The sequence below is a fragment of the Eschrichtius robustus genome, chromosome 3, assembly GCF_028021215.1.
Source record: "Eschrichtius robustus isolate mEscRob2 chromosome 3, mEscRob2.pri, whole genome shotgun sequence".
Taxonomy (NCBI): domain Eukaryota; kingdom Metazoa; phylum Chordata; class Mammalia; order Artiodactyla; family Eschrichtiidae; genus Eschrichtius; species Eschrichtius robustus.
In genome coordinates, this window is record NC_090826.1 from 115,329,441 (window position 1) to 115,355,500 (window position 26,060).

A 26,060-nucleotide genomic window follows, 5' to 3' on the forward strand; every position below is an offset into this window, starting at 1 on the left:
AGTCTAAGTGATATCACCTCTATAAAGCCTTCCTGATCGCCACCGCCCCCCCCCACCCCGCTTGCCCAGGCCAAATTGACTCTTTCTCTGTGCATCCGTTATATCCCTTCCATTCTTTCATCATTGCACCTATAACCCCATGCTGCATTCGTATGTTGAAGTCTGACTCCCCTGCAAATTCCTTGAGAGCTGGAGGCACGTGGGGTTCTACTTGCTGTCTCCAGCCCCCTGCACCATGCCTGATACCTAATAGGATAAATGAGCGTTAAAAGGGGGGTGGATCAGTGAACAAATGACATTCAAGACCTGCCACAATCTGATCCCGGTCTACCTATTGTTTCTTATGTTCCATAAACAGTAAAAATATGGCCCCTTATAACTGCCATGCACATGTAGCTTGCGAGTGCCTTTAAGGGGATTATCACTTTTAATCCTCACAACCCTGCCCTTCCACAAATACCCAGAGCTCCAGACATGCCAGACTATTCCCCAGACACACCATACTCTTCCCTGCCTTTGTCCTCAGTGTGCTTTGTGCCCAGAATCTCTTTCCTTCCATACCCGCTGGTTCAGGACTTCATTTTACCCTTTGCACAGTCCCTATTCACTCCCTCCTCTTTTCCTGCCATTGGAATTAATCACTTCTCTCCTAAACACCAAAGCTGCTGATTGGCCTGAGCCTTAGATTTAACTAAAAGCGGTGTATTATAAATGCCTCAAGAGCAAGGCGATGGCTTGTTAGTCCTCTTATCTCTATGGTAAAACTCTGGCACATAGTAGGTCCCCAATACTTGTTGCTGATTAGAATAGAATAGAATCGAACTGGATCAACTGCTTATGTTTCAGGATTCTTCCAGTTTTTTGCTGGAACCACAGACAGAAGAGGATCAAAGTGGCAGGAATGGGTTGGAGCTGAGGGTGAGTGAGGGTGGGACCAGGGGCAGACTACTTCCACTCGACAGAAGCTCTTCCCCAGAAGTTATCAATGGGATTTCTCGCCAACGAGTCGCCTGTGGATGCTTATGGAAGCATGATTATTGATATTATGTAATTTTTGATGATCCCAAACAACATGCTGAGTGCTGAGCAACGTGCCAATGGCCAACCTAAGCCCGTGCCAGGAACTCCTCGTGACATTTTCTCACGGTGGTTCTTGGAGCCCATTCCCCATCCTCCTACCATCTTGGGGGTTGGAAGGCTTCTTACAGATCTTCTGTCCAGCCCGTGCTCTTTATATGAGGAATCAGGGGCCTGGAGAGGAGTGCTGGCTCCACCACCATCTCCCTGGTTGTAAATGGCAGAGCTGGAGTTCAAGCCAATTCTTCTGATTTCCAGCCGATGCACTTTTTGCTACTCCCTCTACTAAAACCTTCCCCCAACAAATTGCTGTGAGAGTCCCTCGTCGTCTCTCTTCCTCTATTCTGTTCAATTCAATAAATATTTATTTTATTGAGTATCTTCTTCTGCAGAGCAGCCTGTGCTGGGGAATATTGAAACAAGAGAGAGAGTTGGGGAAGATGAAGTTCCTCATCCTGACAGGTTTACTGCCTAAATTGTGGGTGGGGGTGGGGTGCGATGGGGGGCACACAAGGGTACCTTCCTTTCCTAGAGGACTTCGTGTTGCATCGCCAGACTCATTTCTTTGGGCTATCTTGCTGCCCCCTTTCCCGGCCCATCCACTATCCCTGTTTGACCACTGATGAAACTGGGGCTCCGAGAGGCAGAGCTGGCACTCGATGCAACTGAAGCCCCAAGAACTTGCCATGGCGCCATCTGCCTTCCCCTCTAGATGAAAAAGAAGGAGGGAGCTTGGGGCTGCCTAGCCTATTGCTGGCCCACCTGAAAAAGGTGGGAGCTAGGGAAGGGACCACACTCAGGGAGGGGAGGGAGCCTTTCCTGAGGTCCAAGAACGTGACATTTGCTGTCATCCCCAGCAGCTGTTCACAGCTCTGCAGCTCCGTTATGCCTTGCTCCCCTTAGGCCCCCCTCCACTTCCTTCGGGAAGAAACACAACTTAAATCCTTTACGTCTGCGACCCTAACAGAGTTGGGGGGTTCCAAGAGAGAGAAACTGGCTGGTCTGGGGGACCTGAAGAGTAGACAGCTTTGAGGAAGAACCGAGGAGGGGTCTGCATCAGTAATCTCGGCTCATCCAACCTCGTAGGCCAGAGCGGCAGCCCCTCCCGGTGCCCTGGCCATCCAAGCACCACCTAGGGAATGCCAGCACGCCATTAATCTGTGTGCCTTGCAAATACGTTATGGGCATCTCGTGGTGTTGAGAGTCATGTAATTATGAGCAGAATTTATATGTCGCCAGGGCTGCCTGGGCGCCTTCCTTTCGTCTCCTTCCAGGCACTGCAAATATTGAAGGCTGGCTTAGAAACGAATCCAACCCACCCGCCTTTATATCTTTGCACCCTGTAGATAAGGTTTTAATTGAAAATCGGTTCGTCTGTTCCCCGTGCCTAAGTACAAGCCACTGCTAACGGAGCACACGGACACAAGCCCGGCACCCTCCAGGAAGACCGGGCTGGGTCCTGGGATGGGGATGGCAGTGACTTTGGCAGCTTCTCCTCTTCCACATCTGCCACGTGAGGCCCTCTGATTTCTTACCGATGAGTAGACACTGGTCTTTGCAGGCAGGACTCTCCCTCACCTCCCTCTTCCCTCCCTGTTTCGTGGCTGGTGAATCCCAGTGAGGACAGGATGCAGCTCACCGCCTGCTTCCTCCCTTCTGCCGGGGACATGCCCCTCCCACTCCCCCCATCCTGCCCACTCCTTTCCTTCCAGCCCAGTTGGGCAAAACACCTCCCTGTTTGTCAACATGGTTCTCTTTTCCATATCTGGACCTGCCTGGAGGCCTCTCACCCCACCCAGAACACTCGTCCCAGTTCCTCATGGCTCTCCTTCCCCAACGCGCTCCGTGCCATCCTCTTCCGTGTAGCCCCTGCAGTAGTGACTTAGGGCCTGTCGTCCTTCTAGATCTGCCCCTGTGTGTGCATCTTGAGACCTTGCCTCTCCCATCAGACTGGAGCGTCCTCCACCCTCTGTAACTCCTCCTCCTGCACCTGAGGAGTGCTCAGCAGTGTCCCAGGGTGAGGGGCTGGGTCACAGGCTCTGCCCGCCTTCTGCCAGGGACTCCTGAAGGTTGATCAGGTGGTAAAGGCAGGGGTCAGCTTGGCTGCCTTGCCTGGGCGGAGCCAGAGTGTTTGATTCAAGGCCCCAGGCAGAGGAGGAGCACCCGGGACCTGCCGGGCGTGGGTGCCCATGGCCTCCACCCTCAATGCCCTCTTTTGGCCCCCGGTCACATGTCACTGCTGTCACATTTAGTTCCAACCATCATTCCCCTGCTGGAGAGCAGGAGGAAGAATTCATTTCCCAGCTTCAGCCAGGCGACTGTGAAATATGATTTCTGAAGTGTTAATAGTGCATCACGTTTAGATAGCACTTTACATCTTGCAGAATGGCTGGCTGGGCAGGGGTGCTGGCAGCCCAGGCTTGGGGCTGGCTGCCGAGTTTCATTACAGTACTTCTCCTCTGGAACACGTGCCTACTCCTTGGTGCCTTAGCTTCTCTTTCTGAGACAGTCTTGGCCTTCTGCCAGGTATGGTGGTGCCTCCCCTTGCCACACCCCAACCCCTGCTTCCAGACCTCCATTTCTCCTTCATTTATCGCCTCCTAGAAAGCCCCCAACATTTCTTTTTTCATTCATCAAACGCTGGTTAAGGGACTGTTCTATGCCAGGGCTGGGGATGCAGAGATGTTACCGCCTATGAGGGCTCTTGGGATTGGATGGGATAGAGGTGTAAGTCCCCACCCCCCCCCCCCCCCCCCCCAGCACTGCAGCCTAAAGTGAAGGCAACTGAGGGATTGACACCCACCCTCCCCTCTGCTCTATTTTGGGGATGTGGGGGTGTGTGGGATGCTCTCTGCAGGCTGCCAGGCCTCCAGTAGCTAACTCACTGCTATGGACTTGGAGGGGAAACCCTGCTTTGTCTTTGGTGGTCCGCTCAGAGCCACTAAGCTTTTAGGGCCCTTGACCTCCCAAGAACTGGAACGTTTCTGAGCCCACACATATCAGCCCCCGTGCCTTTCACATATGTGTTTGATAAATAGCCTTATCTTTTCATCCCTTTCCAAGGCATTTCATAGACCTAGAATATTCCCCTCTATCCATGTCACTGAACCCTTTTGCACTTATCACTCCAAGGGCTTGGGAAATCTCTCCATTTCCCAGGCCACATCCATACCCACTGCCTCCAGGAAGCTTTCCTAGAGCGATCTGAGGAAAAGAGAAGGCATATAATGGTGATGATGGTTACCCCAAGTTCCCTCATGGCTCTCACCTAAAAGATAGCTGCCCTTGACACACTGGAGTCCCAGGGTACTGCCCTCTTTGTAGCGGTTGGCCCTTGAAAAGTATATGGAACTTGTTTTTATAAAATCATATTTATTTTTTGGAGACCTGGATTTCTCATTTCTAGGAGTCCTGCCCTGCCATCAACTGTCTTTGTAACATCTTTGGACCTCCGTATCCTCATCAGGAAATCGAGGCCATTGGAAAGGGCTTTCTCTAACAGTGTCTTTGATGACACCCCTACTTCAAACAATTCCTTGGTGAATTATTAGGTCAAGAGAAGGAGCCCTTCGGTAAGTGTGTAATTGCCTTGCAGACTTCAGAGAGCAAGTTGAGGGGGCTGTGTTTTCCTGGAGGGCGGCTTGCCTGTGCTCTGTCTGCAGTGACTTCATAGATTGCTCCTGTTCTCAGTCCTGTCCGTGACCCGTGGGTCTGATCCGGAGTGGAAGCTCCCAGAGGGCCAGGCCTGGGGCTTTGTGACCTTGTTTGCACTTCATCCTGCACCACTGGCTGGATACTCACTCAAAGCTTTGAGCGGCCGGGGATGAGGAGGACGCTTCCCCTTGCCCTCAGCCCTTCTGACTCCTCTCACTTCCCAGGAAGACAATTCCTCGCAAAGTTTTCCCAACGGGTTGCGCTGCCGCTGCTGTTGAGCTGACACCGTGGCTGATGAGTTATTAAAAATCCTTCATTATTATTCTGTACCGTCGCTCTCCCTCCTCCCTCCCTGCCCTGCCCCAGGCTTCCAAGGCCCACGGCTGTCACTGAGAAATGCCTGGAGGCCCCAGCCAAGCAGAGGCAGGCTTTTCCACTCCCTCCCTCCAAGTGACCCCCACAGATGCAGCAGCTGGCCAGAGGCACTAGGTCTCACCCAGGGCTGGGGATTCTGACACCGGGGTTCCGATCCTGCTTTCGGCAGAGCCTGGGGAGCTTGTGCAGGCGCTTCAGTGCTCAGAAGTCTTTATATCAAGAAATGGTTGGAGAGGGATCTCCCGAGGATCTTGGTTAGAGAGACATTTCAGAGGTGCACACATTCCAGATGACATCGGGGACCCGATGCTTCATCCCCTGGGGAAAGAGGGACAGGCTAACTCCATCATCCCACTCCCTGAGCTGGGGGTCCAAACCCAGCTCACCCATCACACGTCCCGATAATCAGATTTGGCTGCAGCAAGAACAGGACAGAATACTCAGCCCCTCTCCCAGGCACCGCAGTGACAGGTCCTGAGAGATGGGGACAGCCTTGCTCCTTGGAGGGGGGAGAGTCTCGAAGCAGCTCTGCACCTTCACAGCGCCCTCCCTGCTGCAGGGCTTCCCACAGGCACCCTACGAAGCGTTCCTGCACCCTGTGTCTGGGCAAGTGATTCCCAAGGTCGGAGCTGTGAGCGGGAAGATAGATGTTGGGTCTCTGGCTCCTGAGCTGGAGTCCATTCACTTATTCTCTGTCGCATTTCTCTCTGCTCACTCTGGCCTCTTCAGATCTGAATCGCTCTTCTTGGGGTCTCAGGCATTAGGTTCCTTTTGCCCCGAACCTTATAGCCATGCTCCGTCCCACTTTCTCAGACCCTGGGGCAGAAAGCTCTGGGCAGCTGGGCCAGAGACGAAAGCATCCAGAATTAGCCTGAGAATTCAGGGGCTATGTTCCCACCTTGTTTTGGCCTCCAGGTTGAGTTGGTGTCTTTTGTTTGTCTCTACCTTTGTTTGCCCAGGTGAATTTGAACCATCTATTCAGAGGTGTGGAGGCAGAAAAAATGGAGATTAGAGTTAACGAAGTGAAATTGTAGTTAAGAATGGTGGCCTTTAAGATTGGGATAGGGGTATAGTGAGAACTGGGGCTTCGGATTGACCGGTGCTCAGTAGGGGGTCAGGCTGGAAACAGGGGTGACTGTTAAGGGCAAGGGTTAAGGTTTGGTTTCTGTGTTCACGTATTCAATAAACATCTGTTGATCACTTCTGCTGACCAGGCCCTGAGGGAATTTGAGATGTGTTGCCTTCAAAAAGCTCATACTCTAGTTCAGATTTGGGGTTAGAGTGACTGTTAGGACAGGTCTGGATTGGGATTAGTGCTGGGTTGTGGCTGGGTTCGGGGTTCCTTCTTGGCGTTAGTGTTGAAGGAGAACTAAGGGTTACATGCTGTGTAATCATACAGATCGGTGTGTGGCTTCTGTGTAAGTTCCTTCCTCCAAGGCTCCGCTCCTTAATTCCCCCTTCCCACTGCTTACCCAAGCCTGTCTCTGCTGTCTAAGGCATCCTGGACTTACTGGAATCCGTTTAATGATAGCAACCATCTGCTACCCCTCCTGGTGATCAGCCCCTTCCCCTTTCGTCTTCTGCTCATCCTTCTGCCTTTCTTGGTGGGGGTCCTGCATCCTGCCTTCCTGGGGGGTGGGGGGGCCCTGATATTCCTGTCCTCTCTCATGGCTCATGTCCCAGGAGTCTCTGTCCCTTGCCCTTCCTCCATCTCCCTGACATAGGCACCCTCCCCACCCTCCTTCCCCCGTACACTGCCCACCTGGCCCAGGCTCTCCCACTTCTGTGCTCACACATGTGGGACCCTCTGTCTCCAGTGGAGTTCTCATGATTCTCTGGCCTCCTCTCGTTTCCTCTCTTGCCCTAAAGCAACATTTCCTCATGACTCCCTCCCTCCTTCTCCTTTGATCCGTTTTCCAGGGTCCTGTCAGCAGTCCCCTGTGGCTCTGATTTCACTCTGCCCTTCCTTCTCCATTGATTCCCTTCAGAGAAGCTCCCGCCCCATCCCTCCAACTCTCTGCCTCTTGGGCTGGAGAAATTTCTTTTCATCTCCCCTCATCAGTCATGTGGGGCAGTTCCCTCACAGGACACCTGCCCCTTCTGGCAGCCCAGCCAGGAGCAAGTGATTTTTGTTAGGAAAAGTCATTTCCGTGGGATGCAAGGGGCTGAGGAATGCTGGAGTGGGGGCATGGGGTAGGCAAGTGGCTCTTCCTCCCTTGTTTCATTCCAGGGTGAAATAGCTGGACTCCAGGGCCATCACTCTCCTCCCTCCGTTAGCCCCACGCCAAGATTTAGGGGGTGGCTGGATGAAATGCCAGGATCTCAGGAGTGGCTTGAGAAGGAAGTTCCAGAATTATCTGAGCAAAGGTCACACCGCTCCCATCACCAGCTTCCATTTCAGAGAATCTGCACATAAACCTGATGAGGGCCAGGTTTCCAGAGGCTTCTGTCTGTTCCCCACTGTCCTCCCCGTCTTTTTCTTGCTCTTGGAGCCCTCCTGTGCTCCCATGAGAACCGTCTCCCACCCCACCCTTCCATCCTTCCTTCCCAGGGCTGTGAGCTTGATTGACTCTGATACCCGGGGAAGGCATAAGCCCCTTGTTGGAATGCACGGCGCCCTGTCCCCCTCACGGGGAGATAATCGAGGAGGAATATTGGCTCGTCCAGGAAACGAGGTGATAAATTTGTTGTGAGATTGGTGTCACAAGCAATCAGACGGAGCTTCTCCCCATCCACGGCTGGGCAGCTAAATGAGAAATCATTAGGTTATTGCAGAGACCAGGGACAACAGAAGTAGAGGAAGGAGAGGACTCCCCTTTCCACCTCCCCATTTCCCTGGGGGGCAACACAGGGAGATCAGAAAGGGAAGGAAAGAATCAGAGATACAGAGAGAGGCAGGCTGCTTTCTCCAAGGTTTCTCCTATACCTGAATGTCTGTACCTCCATCAGTGATGTGCTCCTGGCATCTCCTCTGGTGTCTGGGCCGTCATGAGGCTGACACAGAACACAGGACAAAGAGACAAGTGAGCAGGGTTGGGTGTCCCCAGGTCAGTGAAATTTTTGTAGAAATTTTGTAGTAGAAAAGTTGAAAAGGGCACGTGGGAGAAGCTGATGAGGTCACAGGCCAGAGTGGCTGGTTTGGAAGGGATGGGAGAAGAAAACCAATACCTTCTTTACAACCCCTCTGGGAAGACTGCCTGGAGGAGAGAGATTTGAAGTCTGCATAGCAGACACTGGATGGGTGTAGGTGTGTAGCAGACGCTGGATGGGTGTAGGTGTAGACCTGCTAGGAGATAATGGGGTGGTTGGCATGTATACACGTAGGGTGCTCTCCCCTTTCTGCTAAATTCCTGCCTCATTCATGGAAATAAGACCATAGACCTGCCCTGGCTTTCACATGCTTTGGGGTCCTAGGAACAGACATCAGTTTGCATGGCCTTGAAGAGAAGGTCTCTCCACGGACCCTTGCCCTGGACTCCCAATTGGTCATCAGCACCATGTCTGTCGTCAATATCCTATAAACTTCCAACAGTGGTTCGATGAATGGTTTTTGGTCTCCCTGCGCTTCCCCTGTTCTTGGGACATTTGTGTTTCATCTGACAAGCAAACTGAGTCAGGCGGAACCAGAAAGATCAGGAGCAAACAGTGAAACCAGCGCTCATCAACCCTGAAGACCTACCTCTGGGTGCTCCCTCCCCTCTGCTGGCCGCTGCCTATTGAATGCTGCCATACTGAGACCTTGCTCCTCCAGCTGTTAATTACTGAGCCTCCACTGCCAGGCTCCCTCAGCCCCGTGCAGCAAATTAACATTCCGTGCCCCTTGCACGTGTAGAATGTACCGAGTTAGATGGATCGATTGAGCTACCGGTTGGAGCTGCTTTTACTTTATGCAGGATTGATCCAGATGACCCCAACTTGGGGCCTCTAGAAGCGCCTTTGCGGGAAATCTTTTTAATGGAGATTAATTGGGAAAGCCTTGGATGTCCTAGTTACAGGCAGAAAGCGCCCCATTCTCGCTTTTGGTGGCTACATACCAACACTTGTATGTAGATGTGCAGTAACACGCACAAGTTCACTAGACGCAGGAATGCACACAAGGCCACACACACCCTCACACCACCAAACAGCCACCTTAGTTCTTCTGGTTCTTCTAAGCCCATCCCCGAACCTTACCAGGTGGACACACGGTGGCTCTGTGGAGCTTGGGTCAGCCCCAACTTCCACTTTTGTCTCTCTGAATCTGGACCTCTTTCTATGTCTATGTCCAGTCTTTCTCAGCAGCCTAGAAGTTTCTGGAGGGCAGAGACTGAGGAATGCCCAGAAGGAGAAAGTGTTTAATTTTTAAAGAGGTATGACCTTGCTTCTAACTTCTTTATGTGCCTGAATTCCAGCCACTTCCAACTGCTTGCTGGTCTTTTATGTCTCCATGTCTTGGCTCATGCTGTTCCCTTTGTCTCCAATGCCCTGCCCCCAGCTCTCTGGCTGTTGAAATCCTTCTTGCCTTCAAGGCTCAAGGCAGTTCTAATCAGTAAATGTGTATTTATCGGATACCTACTGTGTGCCAAGCAAGGTGTCCAATGTTTAACTTGTATGATGTAGAAAGGACCGAGAGCTAACAAAGGCCAACAAGATAGGGGTCTTGGCCCAAGGGAAGACCAGGGTGGAAGTCAGACATGTGAAAAAAATGCAGTCTATCCATTGATGTAATGCCCTTTCCTCCACATCACTCCATCAGGACTCTCATCATGCCATACTGCCCGGATACGCGAGTGTGTCCACTAGACTGTAAGCTGGCTGGTGGCAGGACCAGGTCTGTCTTGTTCACTTTACATCCCAGAGCCCAGGACAGTGCCTGGTTTGTAGTAGACACTCAAAAAATGTTTGTTACATGAATGAATGAATGTTGAATTGAGTTGACTTTCTCTGGGTGCAGGTGCCTTATCCATTAATTCAGAGAATCAAATGACAAACATTTATTGAGCACCTGTTGTGTGCAAAGCACTTCTGTACTAGTCACTTAGGGAGACGCACAACTAAGATCACATCTGTTGCCTCAAGGAGTTTACAAGCCAGAATAAAATACAGTATAGCTACAGATGAAACTGCAGGTCTCAAACTACATGAAACGTTGAAGTTTCCTGATTAATTGCCGTGGGACCAAAGTCTTATTTATATCCTTGACCGCCAGCCTAGACAGTTTTTTGAACTGTTCTTTTCCCTGTAGATGGCTCTGTTCAGAATTCCTTCCTTTAAACTTTAGTTCTGCAAACCATTTCAGTCCACCTTGATCAAACTGTTATAAATTGATTATTTGTTAGGTGTGTGTCCAAAGTAAGAAGAAAATATATGAGGTGTGTGAATAGAATCATAAAGCACCAGAATTGAAAGGGATCTTAAGTATTACCCAGGGCCCTCTGGAACATTGCTGTCTGGTGGTCATCCACACTTATCTTGAACACTTTTAGTGACAGGGAGCTCACTGCGAGGTGCTATTAGATAGTTCTTATATGAATTAAAAAATCTGCTCCCCTAGGGGTCACCGTCATTAATGTCTGTTCTGGGGGTTTGTAAGGAAGGCTCAGTGATGGGGCCTGGGGTCGTGGAGCATGTCTGCCAAGGCAGACTTTCTCAGAGGCACTAGTACAGAGCCAGGGCCAAGGTTGAGGGCACTCATCAGAGCCCCATGCCTTCCCAAATTAGCTGCTCACCTGGCTCGTAGAGTAAGATAGTCCATCTGGAAGTCCTAGAGAAATCTGCAAAGTCATCTGTGATGAAGGGTTCCTGACTCTGGAAGGAGATTAAGATCTAACCCCTGGATCTGACCTGCTGCTATTTCTTTTTCTTTTTTTCTTTCCTTCTTTCTTTCTTTCTTTCTTTCTCTTTCTTTCTTTCTTTCTTTCTCTTTCTTTCTTTCTTTCTTTCTTTCTTTCTTTCTTTCTTTCTTTCCTTCCTTCCTTCCTTCCTTCCTTCTTTCTTTCTTTCTTTCTTTCTTTCTTTCTTTCTTTCTTTCTTTCTTTCTTTCTTTCTTTCTTTCTCTCTCTCTCTCTCTTCCTTTCTCCCTTTCTCTCTCTTTCTTTCTTTCTTCCTTTCTTTCTTTTTTTATTTTTCTTTCTTTCTTCCTTTCTTTCTTTTTCTTTCTTTCTTTCTTTCCTTCTCTTTCTTTCTTCCTTCCTTCCTTCCTTCCTTCCTTCCTTCCTTCCTTCCTTCCTTCCTTCCTTCCTTCCTTCCTTTCTTTCCTCTTTAATTTTGAGGTGAACAGGGGTACGAGGTGATGCAGAAATATAATAAAGCTCATTAAACTTTGAAATGGAGAAGTGCTCCTAAGAGCTCCTGTCAGGCCTCAGAAGACCCGGATTTCCTGCGGGCTCTGTTGGTTTCAGCGTAAAGGAGAGAATGCCCTCCTTTCTGCTGCCCCAGCCCGCACCTTTCTGGATTTCTCAGAGTTAAGGCTCTTTATTCTGGAGACTGTTCCTAAAAGTGCCAGGAGACTTCTATGGACAGGGTCTGGAGACCACCTGCATTTCCTCCTGGGCTTTGAGCCTGCTGGGGGCTCTCAGGGGTACAGTTCTCGCTACTCTCAGATTGTACTCTGAAGCCATATTCATAGCATGGTAACTGAGAATGTTAAAGCCAGCTGAGGGAGCTTTCAGAGCAGAACGTGTAGGGTGCCTGCGCCCATCTGCCAGAGGAGGAGCCAGAGGGGAGGGGTTCACTGTAGGAGCGGGGAATGGAGTCAGACCCCAGGATGAACTTTTTGTTTGCCTGGGGAAAGGTAGGGTGGCGGGGGCTGAGGAGTGGCACATTGGTCACCTTCCTGGTGGGCACACTGCTGCCTGGGGCGAGGATGCACTAGCCCCCTGGGGGCGCCTGTGGGAAGGAGACGAGGGGCAGCAGTTACCTGGGCTCCGCTTCATTTGTAGGGAGACACCAGGGCCTTGCCTTCGGCTGCCTTAGGAATTACCTCAGATACAGCCCACCTCATCCTCTCCTCCTCCCCAGCCTTGGCTAATCCTTTCAAAAATCCCTTCCATTTCTCAAGGATTTCACTCCTTTCCTTTGACCTAAATGCTCAGGACCTTCCAATGAGGCCCCAGGGTGCTGATCCACCCCAGATGTCCCTGCCCACCCGCCTGCACAGCCCCCCAAAGCTGTGCTGCCCCCTGCCCTTCTCCGATTTCTTTCCTCCTCCTCCTCCTGTGTCCTTATCTTCATCCTCGCTTTCCGCTCCCAGATGGTCCCACTCCTTCTTTTCCTGACTCTCAGTCCCCATCTGTATCCATCTTCCCAGCCTTCTCCATAGCTTCTCTCTTGCAGCTCCTTCCGGTTTCCAGGTAAAGATTCCTCAACCCCCATCTTGCCCCCATCATCAGTGCAGGTTGAGGAGGCTTTGGAGGTGTGCCCTGGGGGAAAGGGGAGCCCTCTGTAATTGCAAGGTTGGCTCAGAAGCCACCAGAAGTTTGGAGACCTGCCCACCCCAAATACCTCTTTCCTTTACTGACCCCCAGTTTCTTCTAAATAAAGGTGTTAAATTGGTGATCAAGGCCCTTTCCAGCTCCAACCTTCAGATTCTCTTTCTAATTTAATGTTCTTCTCTTTCCCTGTCCTGTCTCTCTGTCTTGTCCTCTGTCCCTTTTATACCAGTGTCACTTCAGCCCTTCCTTCCTTCCTTCCTTCCTTCCTTCCTTCCTTCCTTCCTTCCTTCATTCCTTCCTGCCCTTAAAACACTCTTTTACAGCCTCTTTGTCACTCTTCCTGCCACCAGCTTTCTCCTCGTCTGCTTTGCTCTCTTTTTTTCTGTCTGACTCCCTCTCCCCACCCTTTTCTCTGTTCTCATTTTGTCTTTGCACGTTGGGCCATCTCTTTCAGCGTCCTGTGTTTTAGGACTTGGGGACTGCTGGAGAGACAGGCATTTGGGCCCCTCCTCCATTTGGTCTTGTAGGTTGGGGGGAGGCGGCAGAGGGTCTCCTTCCTTTCCTGCCTCCCGACCCTAGCCCTCGGGGGCCTTGCTCTGTCTCTTTCAGCCTTCTCTGGCTTTGTGACTGTCCTGCTCTCTTTTCTCCTTCCCCCTCTCTCCTCATCTTTTGCTGTCTTTCCTCTTATCCTCTGTCTCCTATCTGAGCTAAGTCCTTGCCGGCCACCTGCCTCCTCTCCCCGCATTGCCCTTCCCGTGCCCACTGAAGACAGATTGAAATTCAGTTTTTCAGCAGAACTATCCAGCATCCCTGCCACCCCCCCCCCCTTTCTCCTCCTGCCTGTCATACCTGCTCCAGCCAACCCCACTTGGGCTCACAATGCCATTGTCCTTCCCATAAAACATTCTCAGGGTCCCCTGCCAGGGCACATTTGCATAAAGTTGTCAGATCAGGTCTGGCCCTGGTGCCTCCAGCTGGCAGGGCAGAGGGGGCTGGAGGCCCAAATGGGGCAGGGTGGAGGGAGTGTTTCCAGCTGCACCTGCCTGTCTTTTTTAGTTCAGGAGCTCAGCGTCCTTGTGAGTGGGTCTGGGCTGGCAGGTCACTTTGGAGACTCAGGATTGCCTGCCCTCTATCCTCTTTTTTTCCACCATGAACCTAGTGGAAGGGGATGCAGGAAACTTTGATGGGGAATTCCTTACAGGGGAAATCAAAGAATGGCCTTTCTTTCCGATGCTGGATGCATCCTGTGGGTTCTCTCAGCTGCTGTCTTAGTGTCATAAACCTGCAGCCCTACCTCTACACCCCTGCTGGAAGGAAATGCCAGGATGGCCCCAGGTACACCAGTTCTCTCACTGTCTAGGGTACGGGGCTGAGTTCTTGGGAGTGTCGGCAAGGTCTGGCTGAGGCCCCAGGAAAGCAGGAGATGCAGTAGAATCTTAGAGCATCAGAGCCAGAAAGGTCCTTCCGTGCCTAGTACTTCAGCCCCCTCTCATTACAGTTTAAGGAAGCTGAGACCCAGAGAAGTGAAGTGATCCCCCCCACAAAGTCACGCAGCTGGATGGGGCAGAGCCGGGACCAGATAAGCCCACGCCTCCTGACTTCTGGCCCAGAGTGCTCTTGCCCCTGCTAGCAGGTGGTGCTGGGCCAGTTCCCCTGGCCTCTTTCAGGGTTCTGTTCTTGCCTCTTTCGGTGAGTAACACACTGGCCCAGACCAATAAACTCCTGTGCCCTGTCACTATGAATACCAGCCCCAAGCCGGCCTCTGCAGCCAGCTTCTCTGGTCTGTTCAATGCAAGGAAACCAGGCCAGATTGTGGCCACTTGTAAAAGCCCATCTGGTCCCTGGAAAGATTCCCCTTCAGCTGTCCCTACCATACCCCAGCCTTGGAGATAGACATCGGGGTGGCTTGGCCAAGCAGTTTTTGGGGAGGGAGGAGAGACTGCTTCTTCTACCTACGGCTTTGGCCTCCTGGGATGAGAAAGGACCAAAAGTGGGAAGGGGGTGAAGGTAGGTGGGCCAGCGGAGCTGAGGTGTCCGCTTCTGAGGCCCCTGCTGCCCACTGTCTTTTTCACTTCACACTGTGAGATACTTTCTATGGTAAATGCTGGTGGGCAGCAGAGTGGGGGGCTGTAATAGTCCTTGAACGTTGAGTAACTTGTCTTCAGGGTGTTCATCGGATGTCCATATAACCAGATCTCTACTCACAGCCAAGCCTGAGATTACCTGCTGGGAACAAGTCAGTGCAGCTTTCTGACCTCTGACCTCTCAAAAGAGGGGCTTATAGTCTCTAGGTCACATCACATTTGGACACTTTTTGGATTCTGGGCTGGGCTCTGTATAAGGCAGAATCAGCAGACCCACACCCTTCACGACCAGTCAGCTGGGCAGGCGTGGTACTTCCCTCCTGGCAGCTTCTGGTCTAAGGGTTCTGAACCTGCTTCTGTCTCTGCCTCTGTGTCTCTGCTGTGGGCAGCGGGGGTCTCTGTCTTTCTCTCCTATCCTCGTCCTCATTCTACCCGCCCCAGCCAGTTCGTTCCTCCCACCCCCCCGCAACCTCCCTTCCTCCCTCCTCCCCTGCCTCCTCTATCAAAAGTGCAAATCTCCCTTTCTCCTCTCCTTTCCCCTTTGCTGGCCCAGCCCAGAGAATTGCAATCCTCTTTTCTCCGTGAGAGAATCCAATGGACAGGAGGTGCCCTCTCTGGCTGTTGTATGTTTCATAGAGCAGCAAGGGGATGGCTGGGGTCGGGGTGAAGCTCTTGGGGGAGGATGGGAGAGCCAAGATGTGAGGGCAGAGAGAGGGAGGGAGAGTGGCAGAAGGAATAGTAGAGTGTGGAGAGATTTAGTTCCATCTGAAAGCTGTCGGTGCGAATCAAAGTCTTCCCTTTGAACCAGCAGCGATCTGGAGTGGAGAGCATGGGGACTGCTCCGGCCCAGGGGGTTCATTACTTCTCATTTGATAAATCCGGGGAGACAGGGCTCGGCCTCCACCACCCCTCTCTCCTGCAGCCGGGCTTCCTTGGCGTCTCCTGTGTTTGGCTCCACTCCCTCTCTTGTTCCCGGCTGGCATAGCAGGCAAGGCTCCGGGAACTTGACCACCAAGGTCCATGTGCCAAGACACGGGTGCAAAAAGGCGCCCATGGGGTGCAGAAACTTGTACTTGAATGCAAAGGTGCAAAAGACTGTGTGTGTGTGTGTGCATGCGCACCAGTGAACGTGTGCTTATGTGCTGTGGTACATATGTGTCCACAAGAACTACACAGCTGTGTCTGAGAATCTGTAAGCATTTCCAGCCTCTCTACGATAGATGTAGTTCCTAGTTCTCAGTCAAAAATGGGATTCAACCTCTCTGTCCTCACCAGGCCTTTGTGGGAGCCTAGTTCCCAACCCCGGGGATAGGCCCAGCGGGAACAGGAGATGTGTTCACACACAGAGATGGGGATAGGTGGCCTCTCCTGTGCTGTGCTGAGGATGGAGGAGGGAGTTGGAGAGCGAGCAGAGCTGGAAGGCAGTGTCACCCCAGGAAGATCAGCGTTGGGAAGGAGAGGGGGGTGATGCTGAGAGACGAGGAGAGGGTGTCCTAGTGAGGGGACAGTATCAAGGGGAGACGGAGAGGCCCCAGTTTGCACAATGGCCAGAGTCTGAGCTAAGAGACCCAGGGGATGGTGAGAGGTGGAAGGCAGCAGTAGCCAGGCTGGTGAGGTGGCATTCCTGGGGAGCCAGGTGTTCTGGACCCTCGCCTTGTTTACAGGCCCCGACACTTACCAGCTGTGTGCCTGGGAGGAAGTTGCTTATCTCTCTGAACCTTAGGTCCTTATTAGGGATACTAATGGTACCTACCTCATCATGTTGTTGTGTACATTAAGTGAACTAGTCTTCGTGAGGTACTTGGCACAGCGACTGGCGCTTCATAAGCAGGGGGTATATTATTGTTACCACTTCTACTGGTGGGCATTGGTGGCTTATAAAGGGTGACATTTGTGATTGACTGAAAACCTCTTTAGGTGCCACTGATGGTCCTGCCAGCCTTTGGAACCACTCTCCCTTCATGCAGGCATATTTACATCAAGCCTTCTCCGATGGTTGGTTGCAGCGTGTGGGGCAAGTCCTACGTGGCTATAGGGTACAGGCCAGCCCCAGATCTCAGGAGGGAGCAGCGCCCTCCCAGGAGGTAAACACAGTTAAGATGCAGGTCTGAGTATAGAGTGGAGATCAGAAGTAGCAGATGGGCGCAGAGCTTGGGGGCACCAGAAGTTCTCTGGGGTGGAGGCCATGAGTCCAGTGTACTCAGGAAATACTTCCTGGATATTGCTACAGCACAGCACAGTGCCAAGAGCACTAGCTCTGCCACTTCCTGTCTGAGTCTTATTTCCCTTCACTGTAACGTGGAGACCATAACCGCCACTGAGCCCTGTATTATAATGACGGGAACGGTGTCTCTAAGACATCTGCACTGGTGCCCAGTACTTAGCATCTTCTAACTGGGAGTTAGCATTATTAAGGAACATTGCTGGGACTGAAGGGACAAGAAAGGTAAATCCAAGCAACTCTGTTCTCCAGAGGCTCCCAGGAGACCGGGAAAGACAGAAACGCACACACACGAGTAACTTTTAATCCAAGGCAGGCTGTGATAAGTGCTATAACCAGAAGCCCAAACAATGCGGAAGAAGAAGAGGGGAGGGAACCATTCCAAGGTGGAGGCCAGAGGAGCTTTGTGTTACGGGGTGGGATGGTGAGGGCCAGGGTTAACCTAGAAGGAAGGAGGGCTGGGGGGAAGCTGGTGGGAAATAGGGGAGGAGCCCAGAGGCCCCACCCCATGGCACCCATCTGGAGTCTGAGACCCACCCCCCCAGCCTTCTGGCAACACGCCTGAAGGACGGAACCGAGCTGGAGATGAGGTCCTGGCCCCCTGTGACCACACTCACCATCACCTTCCTGCCCTGCTTTTCTGCCTTGGCCTGGGTCTCTGTGGCGCCGGGGCGTCTTTGTATCACCAGACCTTTCCCAGTGCTTTTCTCTCTGTTTCTCTGCCCTGGGCCTGTGTCTTTTTCTTTCCTGGACTCTTTCTAACTAAGATCTCCTCTTCCCTTCCTGCTTCTCCTCCAGTCTCCTTTCTCTTTTTCACTCTCCCTCTGCCTGGTCTGTCTTTGTCTCCGCTTCCCGGTGTCGTTGGCGCCTCTGCCGGCCTCCCCATCAGTCTGTAAGTGTGTGAGTTTCCGTGCGGCTGTGTACAGCACACTTCTTCTCTGTCTGCCTTCCCAATGGCTGCTTGAGAGCTCACCAACATCTGTGACAGTGTCTGAAGACAGGGAGACAGCGGGATGAAAGCAGGCGGGAATTCACTTAAAAACACACACACGGATTTGCACTCGCCCCAGACTGGAGCTGCCAGGCAGGCAAGGCTGCTGATTCAGTGCTGCCGCTGCTGCTTCGGAGGCTGGTCTTTTGTCACCATTCTGTTTGTGTTCAGGCTCTTCCTGAGTCCCAACCCACATCCAGCCAGTCCTCTGCATTTTGGTTTGCCCTGGTTTTATTTCCTGGAAGTGGGGTGTGGGCACAGGGATGAGGCTGACATTTCACCACCACCCCTACCCCCCAGTTCCAATGCAGACTCTGCTCCGTGTCACAGGTGTCACAGGTGTCACAGATGTCACAGACGTCATGGCCGGTGGAAGGCCAAGGCCACCGGGACCTCTGAGGCATGTGTGTGTTCTCTGATTTGTGTGTATTCTTGTGAGACCACTGATGCTGGTTTTTGGTGCCTTCTTGACATGTACCCAGTACCTCCTTTTCGTTTGTAACACCACCTCTGCCCTTCCTGTTGTGCCTGTGTGATGCCTGCACTCATGGCTCACTTTCTAGGCTTTTTTTTCTCAGCAATCTCCATATCCCCTCTTCACCCATCCCCATCATTGCACCAGAAACTTCCAGAGTTCTGTTCCCCCTACCTGTCTCAGCTCTGCTCCACACTCCCTCCTTCAGGGAGCCTCCCAGGACTGCCCCCAGCACCGTTCCTCCTCCCGCAGCAGGGAGAGCCCTGTCCCGCCCCTCCACTCTCCTGCCCTGTCTGCCTTTACCGCAGTCTGTGAGCCTGACCTGGGGAACAGGGTGTTTGGCCTCCTTCCCTCGATGGGGTTGCACAGGCAGGACTGTTCACTCAGGCATTTGCTCACTCTCACTCCATCAATCAACAGACGTATTCGCAACACCTGCTGTGTGCCTGGCAGCCAGGCCCTGTGCTGGGTGATGGGACTGGTGCTCTGAGTGACACAGTCCAGACGCAAGGAGTTTCCCCTGGGCTGGGCAGGGGTGGGCAATGCAGCGTGGACCTACTATAGCAGAGGTGGGAAGTGAGTACAGAGAGCTCTGAGGGCATGCAGGCAAGCAAGGAGGACTTCACAGAGGAGGTGACTATCTGAATCCCAAGGGAAAGGGAGGGAGCAGTGTTCTGTCCAGGAAAGGCCTGTGTAAGGACCTGGAGACAAGGAGAAAAGCCTGGAGTGTGCAAAATAGGGAGAGTGGGACTTGGCCATGGCATGGCAGGCTTGGGGCTTTCTCTTAATCTTGCTCCAGGTCAGGACAACCCGTGGGCATCTGGCCTCTCTCTCAGATACTGTCTTGGCTGCAGGGGCTGTTTTGGGGCCAACCAACATTGCTTGCCACTTTTGCAGGCTCAGGATCTACACAGCCTTTCCATCAAGTTAAATTCCTGAGACCCCTCGTTTCCCCTCCTCTCTGGACTCTCTTCTGGGTTATTGCTTCCATTCCCCCGTCTCCAAATTGCTTCACCCAGGCCTATGCCAAGAGGGAGCTATTTCAAAATCCGCAGGACGACAGATACCTTCTTTGTCACGTCACTGCTCATGTCTCCACCGGTCCCTCTGATTATCTAACTGCCCAGGAGAAATAGGGTCATAGCTACCATTCAGCGGGCACAGTCAAGGGAATGTACCAGGCCTGTCATCCACCTCATCCCATTTAACTCTTCAGCAGTCCGGCTAAACGTCATCATCCCCCAGTTTACCAGTAAGGAGAATGAGGCTTAGAGAGGAACTCGGCCACCGTCACACTGGTAGGAAGTGGCAGAGGCACTATGCAAACCTAAGTCTGTTTCCTAAACCTCTGCTCTTAAAAGGGACTTTGCAATACTTAGTCTAGACTTGTCACAGGTACAGGTGAGCACACGGAGGAGGCTGGGATGGGGCAGTGACAGCCCAAGGTCACACCACTCCTCCCTCCGGCAAGATGCCCATCGCTGACTCTGACTGCATCCTGCTGCGGGGTGAGCTGCCTCCTCGCTCCCAGTGGATGGAACCAGCTTCTCACTGTCCTCGGGAGACTTCAACAGGACACCAGGGTGTCCAGGCCCCATGCAGGAAAGCTGTGAATATAAATTCCATCTCTGAGCCAGGGCTCACAGGCCACTCTACTCGCAAGCCCTTGACTTGGGCTCCAGGGGCTGCGGGAAGGAGAAACGTGAGTGTGGAGAGTTTGCAGCCTGTAGCTGCACTAGAGAAATGCGCAATGATATGAATAAATTTGAATAATAATGAGGGCAATGCCTGAATTAATAATGCCAGCTTACTCACCTGACCCACCCCTCCCCCAGGATCTCAGCTCCTGCCACCCTAATCCCAGGAAATATGGGTGAGCCTTTTCCTTTCCTTTAGAAGACATGGATGGGCTGTCAGGTCAGCAGAGTTGGGGAGCTGCTGTTTCTAACTTCTTGACCCCCTGCAAACCCAAAGAGCTGGATTTGCACACTTAACCAAAAGAGGCTGCCTCTTTGTATTAAATCATACGCTGGCCATCAATCCACTCCTATCTCTGCCCCCTCTCTCGGTCCTCTTTATGTGCAACTACCAATCCGGATGTCGAATGTCCAGGGAGGTTCAGAGAGAAAAGACACCATGGCCCTTGGCCTTGAGGAGAGGTTCCCATTCTAGTGAAACAGGGCAAACACTGTCACCCACCAGCTGCCCTCTACCCCATGGCAAACAAAAGTGTGGGCATAGACTGATGGCGTGAAACAGGAAATGCCATGGATAGAGCTGTGACAGCAGGGCTGAAAGATGGGACAAGCTGGAGGTAAAGATCAACCTAGGAGGACTTCCTGGGAGAAGGGAATGTGAGGCAGGTTTGGAAAGAAGGGGAGAGGTGGAGCTGGAGGAGGAAAAAGAAGAAGGGAGGCGATGAGAAGATGAGGGTCCTGTTTTTTTGGTGTCTTAGAGGGGGGTCTTGGAATGGGTGGGGGACAGTTCTGTTTGCTTACACACGGGAGTGATGGAGGATCAGAGAGATTTTGGAAAGCTGGGTTTGGGAAGAGTTGGATCTGGAGATTGTGGTCTCTACAAAGACTTGGGAGCTGGGGAGGGAAAGAAGGGGGAGGAGTCCCCAGAGTTCCGGGGAAAACTGATTTGGGTTACGGTGTGTGACAGATTGGGGACGGGCATGGGAAGCCCCAGACCTCTCCCTGTGCTGTCCCGCGGCCCCTCCATTTCCTGGGGCCCAGTGCGGGAAGCTGATGGTCACAGCACGGTGCCAGGACTGCCCCACCACCGGGCCGACCAGCGCTGGCTGGAGTGGGTAGGTGGGAGCAGTGGGGGGAGAAGAAACCCGCAATCCAATTCCCTGCTCCATTTAGGCTCCACAATTAAAGGCAATTACTCTGCAGTTCTCTAAGCAAATGCTCCCGGCCGAGCTGCCAGCCGGGCAGCCATGTGTAGCTCCCGCAGCCAGAGGGAGAGCGGAACAAAGTCACATGGCCTGTCAGCTCCCACGGGGCGGGAGGCTGGGCGTGTGCAGGTGTGTCCGTGTGTATGCACTCATGCCCTCGGAGCTTGGGAGCAAGGGGTGAACACACGGAATGGGGAAAGTGTGCAAGAAGTGGGTTCAGAGCTACTTTGTTTGGGATTCACCGCCATCCAGGAAACTTATATGCGTACATGTGGACGTGCCTGTCCCGTAGAACCTGCCTTTATGTACCTGATGCATTCAAGGGGGAATTGTACCTGGCATAGTTGTACACATGCGTGACCTCACGTTGGCTATGTACACAAGTCCAAGTAGGGGTACGGTGGTATATTCATGTCTCAGGGATTGAGGGGGACCGTGGCATCACCACAGCATGTGTTATGGATGTGCCACCCATTGACGGGGGGCTGGGGGCAGGGGAGCACTGGTAGAGGTGGTGGAGGAAGAGCCTGGGACCTGAAGTGCCGAGGCTCAGGATTTATCCCTGCTCTGTCCTTAACTCACTGGGTGTCCTTGGGAAAGCGACTGTCCTCTCTGGGCCTCAGTGTCCTCGTCTGTAAAATGAGAGGGTTGGACTAGCCTGGTCTCTAAGGCCTTTACATAACACTGCGCCACTTTCTCTGCTTGCTGAGCACTTCAGTTCCTGAAACCCATTCCCATGGGCCACGGAGGGAGGAAGGAATCAAGGGTGAGCACGTGGCATCTTGGAGGGAAGGGGCTGAGGCTGAAGTGGGACAGGGGCTGGAGGGTCCGCCTTCCCAGCCTTCAGCTCTCTCTCTCCGGCCCGTTGCAGGGTGGGAGTGGGAGCCTGGGATGCTCGGCCTCTTAGTGGAGCCCTCTCCTCACTCATCTCCTTACCCAGTGCCGCTTTGGCTTTGCCAGGGACCCAGACCCGCTTCAGCCAGGAGCCAGCCGACCAGACCGTGGTGGCTGGACAGCGGGCCGTGCTCCCCTGCGTGCTGCTCAACTACTCGGGGATCGTGCAATGGACCAAGGATGGGCTGGCACTGGGCATGGGCCAGGGCCTCAAAGGTGAGTGGGCCATGCGGCCAGCCCAGCATCCAGACTACCCCATCTTCTCATCCCTCCCCCACCAACAGAGACTCCTGGACCCAACATCCCTTCGTTCCTCACCACGTTTCTTCTCTGTGCTCTAGCCTCCCCTCTCCCACTCCTGTGTGAGTCAGTCTCCCGCCCTCTCCTCCCGAGCTCTGTCTCCACTGCTTTCCAAAACCCACAGCTCTGCCTTTCCTCCTGGCTGTGGACTGGCTCATGAAAGGCCAATGGGAAGCCTGAGAGATCGAGAGAAACCAAGAGACCTTTACATAAGAGAGCTTCAGACAGACAGACACCACAAGGGGAGCTGCAGGCAGCCAGGTGAAGCAGGAGGTGCTGGGAGACTCCAGAGCCCCCCTGCTCTTGCAGGGGGAAGACACAGTAACTTCTATGTCCTGCAAGTGTTTCATGCCAGGCTGGCTTTGCTCCAGCCTCTCTCCTGCCCCATGCCCAGGCAATGTCCTCTCAGTGGCCACAAATTCATTTTAATATCAGCCTGAGCACTTTATTTATTCATTCATCAAGCCTTTATTAAGCACTATGGAGCCACTGCGGAAACAAACATAATGTGCTGGGGTGGGGAAACCCTCCTATATTCCAAAGCAAGTAAAGATACTTTTTGGAAAGGCCGCCTGGCAGAGTGGATGGGGAGTCAAGACCTGCCTCTGCCACCTCCCAGCTGGGTGACCTTAGGAAAGCCACTTCACCTCTCTGGGCCTTAGTTTACTATTGTGTAAAACAGGCATAATAGTCGTGGGTCTGCCTGCCTTATAAATGCGTTTGCGAGTTTTGAACCAAGTGAGAGAATACGCTTTGTGAAATCACATTGCTCACTGTAAAGCAGTGTAATGATGAAAGTAGGGAGGGATGGTGTATTTTTATTCTTATTGTTGTCCAGGGCTTGAGACTATTTGCTGTGGCTTCCGTGTATTAGAACAGGTAGGGGAAATTTGTCTGTATAGAGCAATCTGTATGAAGGAAGGAGATGGGGCTGGCAGATCTATTGATGATAGAAAGAGAGAGAAATAGGGAGAGAGAGAGAGATCAATAGATATGGAGTGAGAAGAATCGATAGCCTCTGGACAGAGGGAGATAGTGGGAGGGAGCTAATGGTGGGGACCACCAGAGAGGAGGACAGAGTGTGAGGGGGTGGGCAAGAGCCTGGAGGACGGAGGGCGAGGGAGACTGGATTGCAGAGGCCAGAGGTTCACCTGCCACAGCCGTGGCTTCTGCAGGGGACGGGACTCTTGGTTTAGGGGCTCCTTCAGGGAGCTGGCGGGACCCTGCCTCATGCATCCCTCCCTAGGCGAGTGATGGTGAGACCTTAGCCTGCCTTGGGCTTCCCTCTGGCCCTGGTGAGCTCATGTCTGAGCTGCGATGGCCTATATTTCTTAGCGCCCACACATCCTCCCCTCTTTCTCTCCTTTTCTCCCTGCTGTCTGCCTTTTTTTTTTTTTTTTTTTTTTACCTCTTTCTTTCCTATTATTATGAGAGACATTTGTCTGCAAACAGCCTCGGAGATTTCATCTGCCTCTGCTCAGCTCCCCCTTCTTCTCTCCCCCATCACTCCTCCTGCTTTGTGGCTCCCATCCTCACTGTAGGAGGCTGTGACATCACAGTGTCTGCATGGGGACCTCATCCTCGTCAAGGGCCCCTGGGGGGGGGGGGTCCCCGGAGAGGGTGGAGGGAGGAGTGCTGGCCCTGGAATGGGCTGCGGACCCTGACGTGGGGAGAGGATGCACCCTTGGGGGGAGGGTGGTCCAGGTCGATCCCCAGGTTGGGGCTGGGCTCACCTGGGCTCGCCCTTTCTGTTCCTGCAGCCTGGCCACGGTACCGGGTCGTGGGCTCTGCAGACGCCGGGCAGTACAACCTGGAGATCACAGATGCCGAACTCTCTGACGACGCCTCTTACGAGTGCCAGGCCACGGAGGCCGCCCTGCGCTCCCGGCGAGCGAAACTCACCGTGCTCAGTAATAACCCCCGACGTCCTGCAGGGCCCCCAGCCTCCTGTCTCTTTCTCTTGGCATCCTGGCTGTCCCCCCTTCTCCAGTTTCCTCTTTTATTTCCCAGCTTCTCCCTCTCTATTCCTGGCCTCATGTCTGCCCCCACTGTCTCCCTAACTTTCCCTCCCCAAATCCTTTAAACTTCTTCCAAAGCCAAGTTCAGATAGAAGAGGAAAAAATGGGCATGTGGGCACCCACTGCTGGACATGCGGACTGTGTGAGCTCTGGCGTCCTCTCTGCCCCTGCCTGTGCCCAGGCCACGCAGGGACGGGGCTCTGCCTTCTGGACACAAAGCTCTCCCCACCAGAGTGGGGGCATGTTGGGGTGATGGGGACCAGGCCTCTCCTGGCAGATGGGCTTGTTGGAAGCTTCTCCCTTCCTCTCCCTCTCAGCTGCCTCGGAGCCCCAGAAACTACCCCCTTGGCTCCTTTTCCTTGAACTCAGCCCCTCCCCCCTTCGCTCCCTCCTTTCCCCCCTCAGCACACACCCCTTCTTCTCTGCTTCACCTCGAGCCCTCCTCAGGGAACAGGGGAGCAGGACCGGGCTTTGAGGGCTGAGAACGGGGGGTGGGGGTGGGGTGGGGCAGACAGTGGTCCTGGCTGAGTCTACAGGAGCTGCTGGAGGAGGGCTTGTCTGGGAAGCCGAGCCCCCCGGCTGCTGCCCATGGGATACAGAACAGATGTCCCTCTATGGCAACACCCAGGGCCATTTGCATAATGAGGGGATTCTCTCCTGCCCGCAGTACGGAATGAGGCCAGCTCTGACACGCCCTCGCCTCCCCTGTTCCGTGCCTTCCCCTCCCTGGCGGTACCTCCAGCTCCATCAGTCTTTCTGTCTCCCTCAAGCTGGGCCTCTGCCTCTGCTCTGCTTGTCTCCGGCCTGGCTCTGTCTGCCTGTGACCCTCTTTCTTCCTCTTTGTCATCCACTCTGTCCCTTTCGTTTTTCCTGCCTCCACTTGATCTGTCCTGCTCCCTCTATTTTCTCTCCCCAATCCTGAAATCACTGAAGTGGGGGACGCCCCCAGGAGGGATGGGAGAAAGGAGGGGGGAGCTGAGATGAGTGAGTGTGGACACAAGGAATGTTCTTACTTGGGGGAGAAAGGTGAGAACATGGCAAGTCATCTGAGTGTGGTGGGAAGAGGTCTGGACTGGGAGTCAGGAGACCTGGTCCATTTTGGCACCACGACCCTGAAGAGGTCATAACCTCTGGACAACAGTTTTCTCATTGGTAGCATGGCATAATGCTGCCAGCCTTTTCTTAGCAACTGCCGCTTTGCTGCTGTCTGAGCAGGGAGTTGTAAACTCCCAAGGTCTGGGCAGATGTGAGGTGTCAGAATAAGTGAGGACTGGAGGGACCCGACAGCCAGTTTCTCTGGATGTAAAGACCCTGAAGGACTAGGACTCAGGGCTGGTGGATGACTGGCTTTTCCTCTCCGGTGAGGACAAATGGGAAGAATTAACAAGGAGCAGGGTGGAGGTTAGGGAGCAAGAGTTAGCTAACCACCAGGGGTAGGCATGGGATGCCAAGACATCAACTTCCACTCCTTGTTGGAGAGTGTATGAGCCCCGACGCTCGACCAGGCATTCCAAGGGAACGTGAGATTCTTAGGAGACCTTCTGTCTTTTTCCCTCCCTAACTGCTTTGGCTTGGATCCAGGAAGGTGCTACTTCTAGACTAGAGAACTCCCATTCTGATGAGGGGCCCCTGATACTCTCTCTTCCCTCTCCTACCC

The 26,060-nt window shown here is 53.1% G+C and overlaps 1 protein-coding gene across 3 annotated transcripts in view; it reads left to right on the plus strand.

Moving 5' to 3' along the window:
• KIRREL1 (kirre like nephrin family adhesion molecule 1) overlaps positions 1-26,060 on the plus strand; it is a 97,679-nt gene that overhangs the window by 53,272 nt on the left and 18,347 nt on the right. For all 3 annotated transcript variants that reach the window (XM_068541070.1, XM_068541071.1, XM_068541072.1), the window contains exons 2-3: positions 22,152-22,301; positions 24,146-24,295. In XM_068541070.1, the coding sequence (XP_068397171.1) occupies positions 22,152-22,301; positions 24,146-24,295 (300 nt within the window). The remainder of the gene's footprint in view (positions 1-22,151; positions 22,302-24,145; positions 24,296-26,060) is intronic.